General features: G+C 43.4%; 3 protein-coding genes across 3 annotated transcripts; all 3 read left to right on the forward strand.

Moving 5' to 3' along the window:
• Positions 1 to 667: 667 nt before the first annotated feature.
• anks4b (ankyrin repeat and sterile alpha motif domain containing 4B) lies at positions 668 to 4,066 on the forward strand. Its single transcript, XM_084037050.1, has 2 exons — positions 668 to 1,118; positions 2,533 to 4,066. Exons 1-2 carry the CDS (start codon positions 958 to 960, stop codon positions 3,665 to 3,667), a joined length of 1,296 nt encoding a protein of 431 aa, XP_083893176.1. The 5' UTR covers positions 668 to 957; the 3' UTR covers positions 3,668 to 4,066.
• An 877-nt stretch (positions 4,067 to 4,943) lies between these two features.
• On the forward strand, positions 4,944 to 10,660 carry LOC311031090 (kelch-like protein 24). Its single transcript, XM_084037200.1, has 12 exons — positions 4,944 to 5,076; positions 5,435 to 5,740; positions 5,826 to 5,960; positions 6,042 to 6,233; positions 6,884 to 7,027; positions 7,728 to 7,914; positions 8,263 to 8,409; positions 8,549 to 8,677; positions 8,897 to 9,073; positions 9,188 to 9,334; positions 9,424 to 9,589; positions 9,890 to 10,660. Exons 1-12 carry the CDS (start codon positions 5,023 to 5,025, stop codon positions 10,044 to 10,046), a joined length of 1,941 nt encoding a protein of 646 aa, XP_083893326.1. The 5' UTR covers positions 4,944 to 5,022; the 3' UTR covers positions 10,047 to 10,660.
• Positions 10,661 to 11,506: 846 nt separating this feature from the next.
• uqcrc2a (ubiquinol-cytochrome c reductase core protein 2a) lies at positions 11,507 to 15,793 on the forward strand. Its single transcript, XM_084036701.1, has 14 exons — positions 11,507 to 11,624; positions 12,537 to 12,638; positions 12,753 to 12,902; positions 13,050 to 13,114; positions 13,260 to 13,316; positions 13,419 to 13,543; positions 13,643 to 13,740; positions 13,852 to 13,909; positions 14,306 to 14,401; positions 14,483 to 14,682; positions 14,803 to 14,883; positions 14,997 to 15,073; positions 15,161 to 15,314; positions 15,487 to 15,793. The coding sequence occupies exons 1-14, from the start codon at positions 11,592 to 11,594 to the stop codon at positions 15,568 to 15,570; spliced, it is 1,380 nt and encodes a 459-aa protein (XP_083892827.1). The 5' UTR covers positions 11,507 to 11,591; the 3' UTR covers positions 15,571 to 15,793.
• The last annotated feature ends 393 nt before the right edge of the window (positions 15,794 to 16,186 follow it).

Raw genomic sequence — 16,186 nt, forward strand, 5'->3', positions numbered from 1 at the left:
AGGCATTTTACAGTGTCTATTTTAATATTTAATTAAATAAAGGATCTGTATACTTCCTTTTCCATTGATTTAAAGTATAATATAGTAGTGGTGCAGAAGCCCGAGTATTTTAAAAAGAAAAGAAAGAATAAATAAATACAATTACATTGAGATTAGACACATCAAACACATTACATTTGTTTTGAAAAATGTCCCTGGAAATAAAATGTGTATCCATCTCATCAATTTAGAAATCACCAGTTCTGAAAGAATCATTGAGATCTTTTACTCAAGCAAAAGTAGCAATCAGGTGGAATATAACCAAAAACATTTACAAGTATTATATTCACTTTATTTGGGTATTTTCAACAGTTATACTAGTTATGAGTTACCTTTAATAGGAAATAATTCTGCAAAATGAACACTTTGATTATTGTAAAGTACAGAGTGGTATACATAGTATGTAAAAGCATTATGTGTTATATTATCACATATTAAATTTGCTGGATTATTTCTATAATATTGTAGTTGGTCGAGGTGAGTTTAATTGTAACTTTTACATTATAAACTGGTGGGCACATTAATATCTAATAAAATGTCTTAAATGTTTATATTGTAAAGGAAGTTGTAACTATAGCCGTAAAAATGAATGAAGTAGAGAAAAAATGATTATAAATAAAAGAAAAAAATGCTTCACTTATAACTGGACATGCTTGCTGTGACCACACTTAATAATTAAGCTTTAAATAACTTCTGACGATGATCTCGAGTGGGAGTGGTGACGTTGTGCAGCTGACTGCAGTGAACTGGACTTTGCTTTTGTTTTATGGCTCTGAGCTGCTGATACGTTGACGCCCAGTGATCACTTTGTTTGCCTGGTCTGTGGTTGAGTCAGTCTGTGCATCCGACTGGAGTGAGGGGGGAAGAAGTGAAAGAAAGCAACCTATTTATTTGGACCTTTTCTGTTCTTGTGAAGAGATGTCTAGGTACCACAAAGCAGCGATCGATGGATACTTAGACCTCTTGAAGGAGGCCACGAGAAAGGACCTGAACAGTGCGGATGAGGATGGCATGACTCCCACCCTACTGGCTGCTTTCCACGGACATGTCGATGCTCTTCAGCTCATATGCAGCAGAGAGTAAGCCCTATCACCTTCTACATCCTCTCATATATATATATATATACACACACACACACACACACACACACACACACACACACACGTTTATTTTATTTATATAGCAAGCTTTATCTCCATGATTATAGTGCTCTGACAATTGAAATGTTTACATTTTTGGCTGTAATGTTACACTAAAACATTGATAAATTCTACTGTAATATTTTATATATAATGCTCTAAATGATATACAAATACATATATAATAGAACCATAATAGTGTATACTGAGTGAATATTGTCGGATAATATATATGGCTGAAAAATGGCATGTTTTATGACTTTTCAGACCACCTTTCAGTTATTTAGGACTTCATCAACTTTCTCCCATGAGCTGAGCCAAATGTTTAATCAGCCAAAGAAATCCTGTAAAACAAAAGAGCCCTTTATCTGTCCCCAACACCCCCACCTCCATTCTTCATTCAACACAACAAAAGACAGCAGGCTTAAATCTAGAACAGCATTCTACAAAAAAAAAAAAGAGGTTCAGAAAAGATGTTTGGAGGATATTTAGTGTGTGAGCCAAGGCTCAAATATGTGGCCAGAATTAGCTGACGCATTTCCATGTTGGTCATTAGGATTTATCACAAGTGGCTGTAGAAATAGAGCAATCAAAACTTTTATGACTGTGACAAGGCACAGCACTGGAGGACTTTAAATCTTAATAGTTTACCAATTATGTCAGCCATGTTTGGTACTGTTTATATATTATGTTAGACTTTCTGTTTTCTTACATATAAAGGAATACTTTGACATTTTGGGAGATGTGTTTGTGAGTGTTAAAAGAGAACATTGTCAGGCTAAAGTGTAGCTGGAGATGTTGGGATGTTCAAAGATGCTGTCTAAATGTCACCAAATCCACCTCTGAAGCTCACTGGTTAACATATCATATCTTATTATATATTATTATTTTACAGAGGTTATGTCTCAAACTATTTCTTGGCCGGGAGCCGTTGCCAGGCAACCAGAGGATAACCTATAAGTTACTGCTACACTTGACCTTATGAATGTACTAAATAAATAAGATAAAGTTAATAATACAAAGACTCATTGTGCCATATACTGCAGCAAATACAAATTCTAGCCGTCTGAAAACAATTATTGCTTTTCTCTGAGGGATAAGCTTCATCTCACCTTCTTTTTTCTCACATTAGTGTTTAATATGTGTCTATCATGTTAAATTAGTAAACTATTCTTACTTTTCTAAACTATTTTGGTTGTATTCAGGTGTATTTATTGTGAATTTTTTTTTTGATTGGTTTGCACTGATGAAAAATGGATTTAGGAATCTGTTTAAATGTTATTACATGTTTTTATGTCTGGGGAACTGTTGCAGGTAATGACTTTAAATTGAATATTTATTTTGTGTCACACAGAGGAGACCCCAACAGGAGTGATATCTGGGGAAACACACCGCTGCACCACGCTGCGGCTAACGGCCACATGCACATCCTCAGCTTTCTGGTCAACTTCGGCGCCAACCTTTTTGCACTGGACAATGAATCCCACACAGCCATGGACGTTGCTGCTTCTCGTGACCGCATGGACTGCGTGCGCTTCCTTGACGCTGCTGCCTCACAGCAGACCAACCAAAATCCCAAGAAGGTCGCAAATATAAAGAAGGAGGCCGTCAAAGAAATGGAAAAGCGCGTAAGAATGTGTGAGAAGGTGAAGAAGAAACACCAGAGCAAGATGGATAAAATGCAGCGTGGAGGGGGCAGCATTGGGTCCGTCTCAGAGACCAGCATTGCATCGGCATTCTCAGACGGGGGTACCATGTCCGGCGTCAATGAACAGTTCTCCAAGCTGATTGCTGCCGATACATCCGGCTCCCTTACAGCCAGGGTTAAAGGCACGCTCCAGAAGAAGCTGGGGAAGAAAGATAAAGGCACACTGCAGAGATCAGGAGGGGACGGGAACGTTATTTTCCTCAAACAGGAGAGTGTAGTGTCTGAGCAGCCAGAGTTTCTGGACGTCTTCAGTGAGCAGGATGAGGGCATGCTAGACGAAGAAGGAATGGGAGGCTTCGAAGATTATGACAATGATGAGCCTGGCCAAGTCAAACAGTCCATCTTCAACCGGCCAGGCCTCGGGGGTCTGATTTTCATGAAGAAGATGGGGCTGGAGGCCGAGGACATCCCCAGCGGGAACAACGAAAGTCTCGGCTACCTCGTTCAGAACGAGTTGTTCCAGGCCGAGGAAGAAGCTGCCGGCTTCGAGGGGAACGGTGACACCGATCTGCCCTGGGATCAGGAAGACCTGGGACTGGATGACGACGAAGATGAGGAAACCTCTCCTTTGGATGCATTCTTGTCTGCCATCTCCCTGCCAGAGTTTGCCCTTGCCTTCAGCAGAGAACACCTAGACCTGGAGGCGCTGATGCTTTGCTCAGATGAAGACCTGAAAGGTATTCGCATCCAGCTGGGACCCAGAAAGAAGATCCTGGAAGCTGTCGCTCGCAGAAAGAACCTGCTGGAGACTCCTGGCATTATGAAGGACAGCTGCTTGTGACCTATATATATTTAAATATATCAAAAAGATTTATAATCCTGGTTAAACTTAAAAAGAGTCTATCTTTTGTAAATAGAGCCAAGAGTTTGATTTTCTGTATAAAACAAAGATGATTCAGCAAACTATTTCTCTAAACAACAATTTCTACAACTTAGTATCAAACTTTTATTCTATAACACTGTGCATTGCTCTGTTTTTATAGTATCAGCCATGTTAAAACCCACTTACTAACAGCATAACCTCCATAACTCTGTCTGAGAAAGATGAGCGACTTGATCCACAATATCACTGTAGACAAAAACAAGAGATGTTTTGGTACAAAATTGGTGGTTGTTTGTTTCTCTCCATAAATTACATAACAGGGTCAGTGACTGATGTGGTTGTGCTATTTTAATTTCTTCAATAATCATTTTGACAGTTGACAACATAATTGTCAAACCAATAAAATGTCTCCAATTTCAAATGTTTCGTTGTATGTGTGTGTCCACTTGTTTTCATTACGTTGTGGGGACATACAGTAAATCACATTGTGGGGACACAATGTTTGGTCCCCACAATGGTGGGCAAAAATATGGTTTCCAAAAGAGCACACCTTAGTGCAAGTGAAGAAAATATGAGCAAACAGTGACATGAATTCAAAGGTCAACAAGAGATGTACACCAGACACGCAGCTGTTTTCAGACAAAAAGCATAGCTTGTGAACATAGTGGGCCATTCAGCAATTAAAACGCTGGTTATTTTTCTTGTATGGTGGTTCACCAGATGGTTAGACACAACTGACACTCCTCCGGCTCAACAAGCAAGTGCGCGAGAGAGAGTGCACCGGTGGTCGAGCGAGTCAGACAGTGAATGAAGAGAGGGACCAGTGTTAGTGAGAACAAAGCTGTGAATCAGAACAATAAATTGTTAATTTCTGATGGCCTGCCAGTGAGATCTGTGAGCCTCAGTATGCGGCAAAGCGGGGTGTTGACCTGGGAATGAGAACGGGCTGCATACTCACTGGGGGTTACACCAGGGTCTATTCGTTGTTTTATAGAATTTTGCATACTATACCTTTAAATAAATTCACATTGCATCATTCTCAAGCACACTTAAAATCGTTATTATTGCATAAGATAAATCTACATGCAATATGAACCTTGTAAAGTGCCTGATTGGCTACTTGGAGAAAACTAAGTGTGATTGAGGTCATATTTGTCAAGAGAATCAGTTCCAATGAGCTGAAGCGAAGCCGGAAGTACTCGGAGGGGACGTCTCTCGAGCCGTGGGAGGGACTTCTGGTGAGAGGCTTTAAATGTTGCTTATTAGCGTTTGACGGGGTACTCTACTGTGTGTGTGCGGGTGTACGCGTGTGTATGTGTGTGGGGAGAACGAACTCTCGCCGTGGTGGTCACGATTATGTCTTACAGGTAAATGTGCTTCAGTGTCACGGGTGATGAACGTGTGTATCCCACCTGCGTGTGTATTTTCTCGACACGACGGATTAGTTTAGTTGGGGCTCGTGAGCTAACGGCTCGTTTGCGCCGCTAAGCCTCATTAGTGCGCGTGAAGACAATCTCAGAACGGCTCTCCGCCCTGTTGCTTCTCCCGCGACTTTTAACGAAATGCAACTCTTAAATTAGAGCTTACTTATTGGGAACTACGTGACCAGCGAATATCACGAACGTTGTCTTTTTTTTTCTCTTTTTTTTTTATATCTAAAGTGAGAGTTCGCGGTCAAAGTGTCCTAACTGTCATGTCCGTTTTGCCTCCCCTCACCCTCCCCAGGCTCGCCTAGCAAAGCGAGACATGGCTCAAATAATCGCCGTCCACGTCGGTTTGCCCTCGCAGTCCACTATAAACATCACCTTCCCGGTCCAGGAGGACGCCAGTGCCGCTGCCGCCGCCGCCCCTCCAGCCTCTCTGAGCAGCGAGGACTATCTGTTCGTTGAGGCCAGGCACCCCAACACCGTCCTGCAGGGCCTCAACAGCCTGCGGCTCCACAACTCCTTCTGTGATGTGACCCTGTGCTGCGGGGGACAGGAGTTCCCCTGCCACCGCATTGTGCTAGCCTCCTTTAGCTCTTACTTCCAGGTACACACAGCTCTCCCCATGGTCTTGTCAGTGATGGGCCCCAAGGAAACCATGTAAATGTCTTTCCCTCCTTTCTTCTCCTCAGGCAATGTTTTCCACTGACCTGATAGAGTCCAAACAGGAACGCGTTGCCATCAATGGCGTTGAGCCTCAGATGATTGGCATGCTGGTGAGCTACGCCTACACATCGGAGGTCTACATTTCTAAAGCAAACGTGCAGGTAAAGTGTCTGCTCGCCTTCTTTTTCTCATTCACCTTCCTAAAGAGCATGTGTGCTGAAAACGTATGGCGTTTGTTCCAGGCCCTGCTGGCGGCAGCCAACCTGCTGGACGTGATGGCCGTCCGAGAGGCCTGTTGCCGCTTCATGGAGCGTCAGATGGACGAGATGAACTGTGTGGGGATTCACTGCTTTGCTGAGGCCCATTCTTGTAAGGTGCTCGAGAAACGCAGTATGGACTACATTCATGAGCACTTCAGCAGTGTTTCTAAGCAGGTGAGAGGCCGACAGAGACGCATGTTGTTATTTTAGTACTCCTGTACTTGGGAACGTCTATTCTTGGCCAGTCCAGTTATATGATTTATTCTATTAATTGGCAGTAAAAGCAGCTTCTCTAATGTGTGAGATTTGCTGCTTTTCTCGGTTTTTAAATATCTTTGTAGGTTGAATATCTTTTGGGTTTTCAAAACGATCAATCGCAGCTTTGTTTCAGGCTTTAGGAGACTGAGGGTAACTGTCTAGATTTATGGTTTATGTGATTAATGGGGGGGGAAATAATTGTTGGTTAATCTATAGTAAGTATCCCTGAAAAATCAAGGTGTTCACAAATTTGAGAAAATACTTTATCTTTAATGACAAATATGCAAATCAGAATTGTGTCCAGTCCCTTTTCCCTGAAATAAACATGATTGTAATCATTAACACTATGAGCACATGTCACCAGTACATCGCCAAGGTAACTGAACCTGGCGGTATTGTGGGTTTCAAGTGTGAAAGGGGCTTCACAAAGATAATCCACCTGCCTGTCAGCAGTCAAATACAGGCTGGCAGGTGATTAACTCCCATTGATGATGTGTCTGATTTACAAAGCAGGTTTTATTCAGCTGTCATTCACACTTTCGATGTCTATATTTGTTTTCCACCAGGAGGAGTTTCTATCCCTGTGTGTGGACAAACTGACAGAAATCATTGCCAGCGATTATCTCAACGTGCCTAAAGAGGAGATGGTGTTTGAGTCCGCCATGTCGTGGTTGAATAAATGCTCCTCTCGCAAACAGAGCTTTGAAAAGGTCAGTTTACACAAGCTTAGGCCCTTCTGTTAGCATCCATATTATAATGTGCACTCGCTTTGTTGTGGATGCATCTGTTGTAGCAGAGTTTTGAGCAGTAGTAATGTCCATTATGTGGTCTGCATTTAGCCTTTAAGATGCGTAAAAGGACACCCCTCTTACCTACTGAAACTCCCACCACTGCACTGTTATTGTTGACCTTTTGTTTGGTATTTTGCAGGTTAATCTTAACTTCTCTTCTTGCTTGAAACTTTTTTCCCCCCCACTCCATGCTGGCGTTCAAGAGAGGCTATTGAAATAATTTCCTGCCACAAAGGATCGTAACAGAGAGCATACTGAAGCTATTATAGGAAACCATCAAAGGAAAGCCGTGATGAAAGTCCTCAAGCTTAGCTGTTCTGCTGTCTAGACACATGGCCATAAAGTCGAGTTTAATGCAGGCACTGTTTGTGCAGCAGTGTTAGGGAAACATAAAGTAAGATATTCTAAATCTGTAATATCAGACCAGATATCAGAAGGTGTGCTTATTAGTGTCCCTGCCGAGGGTTAGATGGGGAGTTTGATAGCTGATAGCAGCTGGTTAGCTTAGCACAAACGCTAGAACAGGTAGAGTGGCTCTGTCCAAAGTGACTTTCCAACAAGAAATGATAATAGTCACAGTGGCGGTTTATCAGATTCCTCTCCAATTTGTTCCTCTTAGGTCCTCGAACATATTCGGTTGCCTCTCATCAGCCCCTACTACCTGCACGACGTGATTGAGTCTCTGGATGTGGTGAAGGAGAACCAGAGTTGCCAGAAGCTCATCTCCGAGGCCAAGGACTACCTGCTACTAAAGGACCGCCGTGGAGAGCTCTACTGCCCCAGAGCGAGGCCACGCAGGTCCACAGGTGTGTTGAGCTGCTCACATTGCATGCATTTTAATTATGGGTAGAGGCTGTGTCTATGTCCATCTCACACTCGGGGTCTCTCTCCTTCATATCTCTGGAGTTTGGGACAAAACAAGACATTTGAATAAGTCAACTTGGGCTTAGCAAAATTTGGAGGGGCATTTTCTTATTTATTTTTTTATTTAGTTTTACCTTTTAATGGACCAAAATGATGAATTGATAATGAAAATAATTACAGCACTCCACAAGATCACGTTGTATCCTACAGGGGGACTTTTCTGTTTAGATTAACGTAATTGAAAGTCAGCATGCCTCAACTCCTCTCTGCTCCTGTTGACATGGCAACAGGGACCGCTGAAGTGATCGTGACAGTTGGTGGGGAGGATGACAAGGTGGTGCTGCGCAGCGTCGAGAGCTTCGATCCCGTGACGTTTCAGTGGAAGAATCTGGCCTGCCTGCCCTTCGCTGTGAGCAAACACGGGTTGGTCGTGTCAGGTGAGGAATCGGGATCACTTGATGTAAAACTCCTTCACAGCTGAGTGGAAAGTGATGCCCCGCCCCCTCCTCTGAAATTAGCAGCAGTGCACATGACAAGTGACATGTCTCTTTCTATCCTCCTCCTCTGTCTGTGTAGACTCCACTCTGTATTTGGCTGGAGGAGAGTTTCCTGATGGCTCAGCCAGCAGGGAGATGTGGCGCTACGACCCCTGTTTTGACTCCTGGATCGAGATGGCTCCCATGAATGTCGCCCGCTCAGAGCTCGGTGAGGCAGTCTCGGTATAAAGATCCCTTCTTCTGCAGTGATTTCCAGTCTTTTAAAGTACTTTATTAGCTGTCAATAATTCAGTCTGTCTTCATTGTTAATCTCGTTCTTTTCCAAGAGAGTCTTGGAGCGAGTGGAGCTTTTTATGGTTGTAGTCATGTTTTTGCGCACGTGCGTGTAAAAAATATTGACTTTATTAATCTCCCTCACTCATCATAGGCCTGGTGATGCTGGATGGCTTCGTGTATGCAGTTGGAGGCTGGGAGGGACGCTCTCGTCTGGACTCGGTGGAGTGCTACAACCCTCACACAAACTCCTGGCAGTTCACAGAGTCCGTCAAGATGGCTGTCACGAGTCCTGCTGTGGTGGCCTTGGACGGACTGCTCTATACTACTGGTAGGAAACGCCGGCTACACACATGAGCATTTTTCTTGAGGTTGTGCTATTTTTTTTTTTTTTATTGGAAATGGTTTGATTTGCAGTTCTTCATGTGTCACTCTGTCTGGGTAGGCGGTGCAGTTCTGGAGGATGGTGACGGCACGGACCTCGCTCAGGTTTATAACCCTAAAACGTCTGTGTGGGCAGAGATTGCCCCCATGCAGATCGCTCGCTCTGGTTCGGCTGCTTGCACACTCAAAGGAAAGATTTATATTATAGGTGTGTAAATCACTTTAAAGCGGCGCCGCAACCACTCATATCGACAAGATAATGACATTAACTGTTCAATCTCTCGTTGGTCCTCCCAGGCGGATGGCATGCCTCGACGGAGAACACGGATAAGGTTGAGTATTACAATCCCAAGACCAATCAGTGGACCATGTGTGCGCCCATGAAAGAACGACGCTACCGACCCGGCGCTGCTGTGGTGGATGGAAAGATCTATGTCCTGGGAGGAGAAGAGGGCTGGGACAGGTGAGGCACTAATCTGATAAAATTCACAAGACTTGTCTGTGGCTCTTATAGTCATGTTAGCCAATAGGAACTCATGCAGGAGCTCAAGAACCATTTTAGGAATTTACTGGCTAACCTTTCCTCTTATGCATAGATTTAAAATATCAGTCATGTGACGGTAAATAAAAAGAATTGTGTTTTAAAATCGGATTACTTGCCTAATCTTCAAGGTGCAGTTGAAATGCAAAGACAAATTGGCAAAGGGTGCTTTTGGTTCCTGATTTAGGTCCTGCGGATTAATAACGCCCCCCTTTCATGCAGATATCATGACACTATCGAGAGGTACTGTGACGAGACGGACGCCTGGGAGATCATCGGGGAGATGCCCACCAGTCGCAGCTGGCTCAGCTGTGTGTCTCTCCAGTTGAGGAAGGACGTCCCATTGAGCAGCATTCCTGAGGAGCCAAATGAAAACTGAGTGATGTCTGAGGAACAATCTTGTGGTTATTCATTGCACACATGTGCACTGCAAAGGTCAGAGCTGTGGAGAACGGCGACCTGAGTCGTTGCCCTGATTTGGAACGCCGCTGTTGAGCTGTTGCCGGCGGCAAAGAGTAGTCGGTTTTTAATCGGTGAATGCTTGTAGGATGAGTCTCGCTTGGGTCCCGTCTTTTGGCGTAGTGACAAAGGGAACCTCGCATATGAATCTCAAGTAGCTGATTGCCGGAGCAATCGGCTGTCGCTTTGTTTAGGGTATTGTTTTAATGTCCGAGCACCTCAAATCTGTGAAGGTTTTCTATTTTTGTATATTATGTGGCGTATTTATTGCGGTGTGGCTACCTGTGAGAAGGATATTTAAAAAAAGAGAGAAATAAATTGTAAACATTTCGTTGTATCATAAGATGGGCCAAAGAATCAATCTCGTGAATATTTCAAAGGTCACCTGTGGAAAAAGTTGTCTCAAGCAGTATTTTTGCAAGACTTTGTAAGTTCTGAATGATTTGTCTTACTACCTGTAATATGTTGAGTATATTTTTGTAATGTAACGTGCACCATGCATTTTAGTGACTTTAAATGGAGTGGCGTTCTAATAAAGATTTTTTTTATTCTTTACTGTGAGTGCTGGTGTTTTTGTTTTTTTTTATAAATAAAAAATGGTAGGGACTGATCAGTCTACACTTATTTCCCATAGTTTAGACTTGAAGAAAACAATTTCTTAAAGCCTTTTAGATCACATCTTTTGTCATGTTGTGCACCTAATTAATTATATATTTATTTATATATTTATATTTATTTATGTATTTCCTGGAAAATTAAATGACACATGCACTTACATCAGCTAGTACCAACCAATAAGACATCTATCAATCAATCTGCAACTACGGTTGGGACCTAATCTTAAATTTGAATTGAACAGAACTTAAATTGAACACAACCAATGGTTTCAGAATATAAGGAGGTAACAGCCACATTTGCAGAAATGAGATGACAGACTGTAAAGAGTTATCATGTATAAATTAAAGGTTGAGTAGGTCAATTGGGGAAAAAACAGAGATTTTGACTTTGAACGTTTTGCAGAACCAAAAAAGTCCCGCCCCCTTCATCCAGACTGTTGAGGAAATGAATGTCAACATAATTGCTATTTCTTTACAAGAAGTAGTATATTTTACTTTTACTTGTCTCAATTAGATTTTTTAAATTTGTATTTACTGAATAAATACTATGAGATAATAGACTATTTGACGCAGTATTCCATAGTTGTATTTAGTAAACCTCGTTATAAAGTTTCTGATCATTATGAAGGTCCTTGTACCCCACGATTTGTGAAACTCTCGCGAGACGGTTAAAACAACCTCGAACTGGCACCGAATCTCACGAGAGTTTACACGACCAACTGCGAGAGTTTATCTTGACATCCTAAATCATCTTTGATCGGCTGCACGGTGCAGTGGGTTGTGGGTAATACGTCAGACCGCCGCCATATCTGTCTTTCTCCACCGGTTGAAGGAGAGAGCTAGGAGTCATGAGGGGAATCCGGTCTCTGAACAGCCTCCCCGTGAGTCCCGTGTTTTCTCGGTTTGAGCTGAGCCGCGTAACCGACAGGAGCCGAACTCTGCTCCTTGTGGTTCTCGGTTTGCTTCAAACGTGAAACCGCAGTTCTGCTCCGGTTAGCGTGCTGGCTAGTTAGCTCGCTAGGTGGCTAGCTAATGCAGGTTTATCTAACGTAGTGCTTGCTTACATTGTTTTAATAGCACACACGGACTCATTCACATGTAACGTCACTGAACATCAGTTTGCAGTAAAATAGCCTGTCTGTTCGCTATGGGTTTGTCGCTTGCCGTAGCTTGTCATGGCTCAGCTGGATGCAACCTGAAGGTCATCCCCGAACTCGCAGTCCCAAATATTTTGATCGAGGAGTGTCGAAGCGGACAACCCCCCTACTTTGGTCATAGTATAGTGACGTCCAGATAATTTCCTCACTGCAGCAAGCTTTTTTACAGGACACATGTAAAGATGGTCTAAATGTTACGTTGTCAAAGCTGTACGGGTCGTTCTGACGCACCCAACTCTCCATAGCAACAGGCTGTCAATCTCTGGAGTAGTGTGTCGGCGTGACCCCCTTATTCCATAGATGGAAGTGATCCTCAAAAAGTGCATACACATTATTCGTTTGATTCAACTGAAAACCACGTTGAGTTAATTTAAAAGTAAAATATAATAGATTTATTAAATATATTATTATTACTCAATTATGCAAACAGACATAATTAAGTGATTATCCCAGTATTTGTTAGTTGCTTTAGATCACATCTTGTGTGTGGGTTGTCACCAGGTCAAATAGAAAGTGGTGTTTTTTTTGTCTGAATTACCTTTCGAAGCCAAGGACAGTGGAAGTACTTCTTGTTGCCACCAAAGAGGAGAAATTGCTAATGAAAACACTTAAATCTGGTGTCGCTGCTTCCCACAGAAACGCTGCTATGCCGCTGCCAGGAGGAGTGAAGCTCTGACTCAACCCCTTGCAGGCCGCTCACTGCCCGCAGCTGCTCATCTCACTCCCCAAGATGTCCAGGTAGATGCTGCTCTCATTTACAGCTGTTTGAGGCTAAAATCAAACTGAAAATGACAGTTTGATTGCATGTTTCAAGTGATTTTTTTTTGTGTTTCTGTTTTTGTGCTGCTTCAGGTGTCCAAGCTTCCAAATGGTCTGGTTATAGCATCGCTGGAGAACAATTCCCCCCTGTCCAGTGTTGGTGTGTTTGCGAAAGCTGGGAGTCGCTATGAGACCGTGGAAAACCAGGGCGTCTCTCATGTGCTACGACTGGCAGCAAACCTGGTAATTTGTGAATGTGCCCTCTCTCAGCTGGTAACTGTCTAGGATGCTCATTTTCCCAGTATCCCAGACCACAACCTGTTAGTTTTTAAATCTTGAATCGCCAACATGCTGCAGGGTCTTGCTGAAACACTTTTTGTTTTTTTGTAGACTACTAAGGGTGCGTCTGCCTTCAAGCTCTGTCGTGGCGTGGAAGCACTGGGTGGCAGCCTGAGGTCAGTGATTGTACTCTCTGCTCATACCCACACATCTCCCTGTATTTCCTGCTATATATATATTTATATATACACACATACATACACCAGTGCAACCATAGCCTACCACATTGAACCAACTGTATCATCGTCTGTTTAACTGTAGTGTGACATCAACAAGAGAGGCCACCATCTACACCGCAGACTGCTTGAGAGATGACCTGTAAGTGCAGCCATCTTCACGTCAAGTATGTAACGTCGTTTCACTCCTGCGTCGACGTCTCGGTGTGTGTTAACGTTACTGTGTCTGTGTGTGTGCGCGCAGAGATTTATTATTTGAGTTTTTGGTCAACGTGACCACTGCTCAGGATTTCCGGCCGTGGGAGGTGGACGATCTGACGGCCAGGGTGAAGGTCGACAAGGCTCTGGCGGGGCAATGTCCCCAGATAGGTTAGTACCAGGAACAAAGTTGCACACAGATCAGTGGTCAGAGTAATCTGTTGATTCAGTATTCATGTTAACGTAGCGTTTTTCTATTTTCTCCCACAGGTGTAGTTGAGAAGTTGCATGAAGCGGCATACAAAAACGCACTGTCCAACTCTCTGTACTGCCCTGACTACATGGTTGGTCGTGTCTCCTGCACGCAGGTATGGTATTGTCAGCAAGACTTATGAAGATACCTAACATAGCCTTTCAGTCTTTGTTAGTTTGTGTGTAGTGCTCACACACCTCTCCTCCTCTATATCATCCACTTGTAGCTGCAGTCATTTGTTGAGGACAATTTCACCACTGGCAGAATGGCTCTTGTAGGACTAGGTGAGTGTCTGCTGGTGCTTTTCTAGTTGGAGTGCATCATTTTAGTTAGTGCTGCTCTCCAAACTTATCAAGCTTTGTTTGTCAAGATTCCTTTTTGACTAATGTTTAGTCGGCACTCTGAAGTCACTTCAGTGGTAGATAAGCTGTGTGTGTGCTTACACTCTCTTTGGATGTCGTTTGACCTCTGCCCAAAGACACGGAGGGAGTAAGTCAATACAATAGGCCAGCAGCGATATCATTGTGGGTTTTTAAACTTTTTGCCTGAATGACGACGCAATGTAGGTTTCTGGATTTTTCCATCTTGGGAATGCGTGGCGACTTTCCGTTTGTTACGGTGCTCTGTGTTCCATTTCCTGGTGTATGTTACAGTTAACTTTGTCTGATCTATGCATCCAGGTGTAAAGCACTCTGTCCTGAGGCAGATGGGTGAGGGGCTCCTGAGTGTTCGCGGTGGGGCTGGAGTGCCTGCGGCTAAGGCGATCTACCGCGGAGGTAAAACCTTTAACTTTAATTTTGACATTACACCTTTTTATCACTGCATTATTGTCATGATGCTTGTGTGTTTGTGTGTAGGGGAGCTGCGGGTGCAGAATAATGATAACCTGGTCCACGCGCTGATTACGAGTGAGGGTGCTGTGACAGGTAGCGCAGAGGCCAATGCTTTTAGCGTGCTGCAAAGGATCCTGGGAGCTGGGCCACATGTAAAGAGGGGCTCCAACATCACCAGCAAACTGAGCCAGGGTATTGCCAAAGCTACCGCACAGCCCTTTGATGTAAGTTTAAAAAAGGGGGGTCTTTTATGGCAGAGTTTATTTATTATAGGATAGTGTTTTCCATAAGTTATAGATGCAGAGTTTGCTCCTAATGTCAGATGACCTCTGGCTGTCTTGCAGGCCACAGCCTTCAATGCCTCATACTCTGATTCCGGCTTGTTTGGCGTCTATACCATTGCTCAAGCTGACTCTGCCGGAGAGGTGATATGTCAAATTCTCTCCTATTGATGACAAATTAAACCGCATCCAAACTGTGAAACGATGCCAGAGTCTACTTTACACTGAGCTGTTCGTTGTTGCCGTCCTCTGTGCAGGTGATCAAAGCCGCCGTCGCTCAAGTGAGAGGCGTAGCGGAAGGAAACGTATCAGAGGTGGACATCACCAGAGCAAAGTGAGTTGTGTTGGACATGGAGGTGTGTACCATAATAACGTTTTTGACTCTGATGTGTGTGTGTGTGTGTTTGACTTCTCTGCACAGGAACCAGGTGAAATCGGAGTACCTGATGTCACTAGAGAGCTCTGAGGGTCTACTGGAGGAGATTGGCGCTCAGGCTCTGACCACCGCAGCGTACCAGCTCCCTGACGCTGTTCTCCAGGCTGTAGATGCTGTCACCCAGGACGACGTTGTCAAGGTGAGTGTCTCTACCGTAGAAACTGTGTGTGTGTGTATCCTGAGTCCTCAAGTTCAGTATTTGCCTTCATTCCAGTGGTGCTTTGCAATATATTATCAGCAGCAGGCTAGGAACTGACTAAGCAGTAAATAAAATGGTCTTATTTGAATAACTCTCTGTCCTTTCTTCACAGGCTGCAAAAACATTTGTGGATGGCAAGAAGACCATGGCAGCGAGCGGAAATCTGATGAATACGCCGTTTGTGGATGAAGTATGAAGGTAGATTTGAAGAATCGGTCGATACTATCTTGGGCCCGCTGCGCCTGGCTGCTTCAAAAGGAGAGAGGGTCTCAAAACCACAACAGTTCATTTGATGTCACCAATCATCTGTAATCTGTCCTGCCGTAAATGTAAGCACCGACAGGGAGCCGGAGAATCTTAACGCAATTTCTCTTTCGTTTTACCTGTATATCTATGTAAATTAAAGACAATAATATCCACTGGTTGTTGCTTGAATTTGTGTCTTGGAATCAATCCAGTTCTATTGAAGGATTTGTAGTGCTGTATCGGGAGTAGCACTGAAGAGATTTTGTTCCATTCACTAACCAATAGGGGGACCCCACAGCACAAACATGCAGGATTGAAAGTTTCCAGTGCTGAACATCCTAAACTTTGGTTTAACCGACCCCGTTTTTGCTTCTGCAGATTGATCAGCTGTGAAATAAGAAGGATAAGCAAATGTAGGGGTACTAGCAAAATGTACATAAACAATCAAAAATAAAAGTGCTTTAATTATAATGCATTATTTTTAGAAGATTCATCTCATGTTTTGTATGTAAAATATGAATCTCCATGGTGGCTGGACTTCTGAAAAGTAGTTTAGTAAAAGTATA

This window comes from Eutrigla gurnardus, assembly GCF_963514095.1.
Source record: "Eutrigla gurnardus genome assembly, chromosome: 20".
Lineage (NCBI taxonomy): Eukaryota > Metazoa > Chordata > Actinopteri > Perciformes > Triglidae > Eutrigla > Eutrigla gurnardus.

Bases quoted from the DNA above. Each gene is read 5' to 3' on its own strand.
- anks4b (XM_084037050.1), top strand. From the start codon at position 958: ATGTCTAGGTACCACAAAGCAGCGATCGATGGATACTTAGACCTCTTG. The intron at 1,119-2,532 runs GTAAGCCCTATC...TGTGTCACACAG, and splicing joins CAGCTCATATGCAGCAGAGA to AGGAGACCCCAACAGGAGTG.
- LOC311031090 (XM_084037200.1), top strand. From the start codon at position 5,023: ATGTGTGTGGGGAGAACGAACTCTCGCCGTGGTGGTCACGATTATGTC. The intron at 8,410-8,548 runs GTGAGGAATCGG...CTGTCTGTGTAG, and splicing joins ACACGGGTTGGTCGTGTCAG to ACTCCACTCTGTATTTGGCT. The intron at 9,590-9,889 runs GTGAGGCACTAA...CCTTTCATGCAG, and splicing joins GGAGAAGAGGGCTGGGACAG to ATATCATGACACTATCGAGA.
- uqcrc2a (XM_084036701.1), top strand. From the start codon at position 11,592: ATGAGGGGAATCCGGTCTCTGAACAGCCTCCCC. The intron at 12,903-13,049 runs GTAATTTGTGAA...GTTTTTTTGTAG, and splicing joins TACGACTGGCAGCAAACCTG to ACTACTAAGGGTGCGTCTGC. The intron at 15,074-15,160 runs GTGAGTTGTGTT...TTCTCTGCACAG, and splicing joins GTGGACATCACCAGAGCAAA to GAACCAGGTGAAATCGGAGT.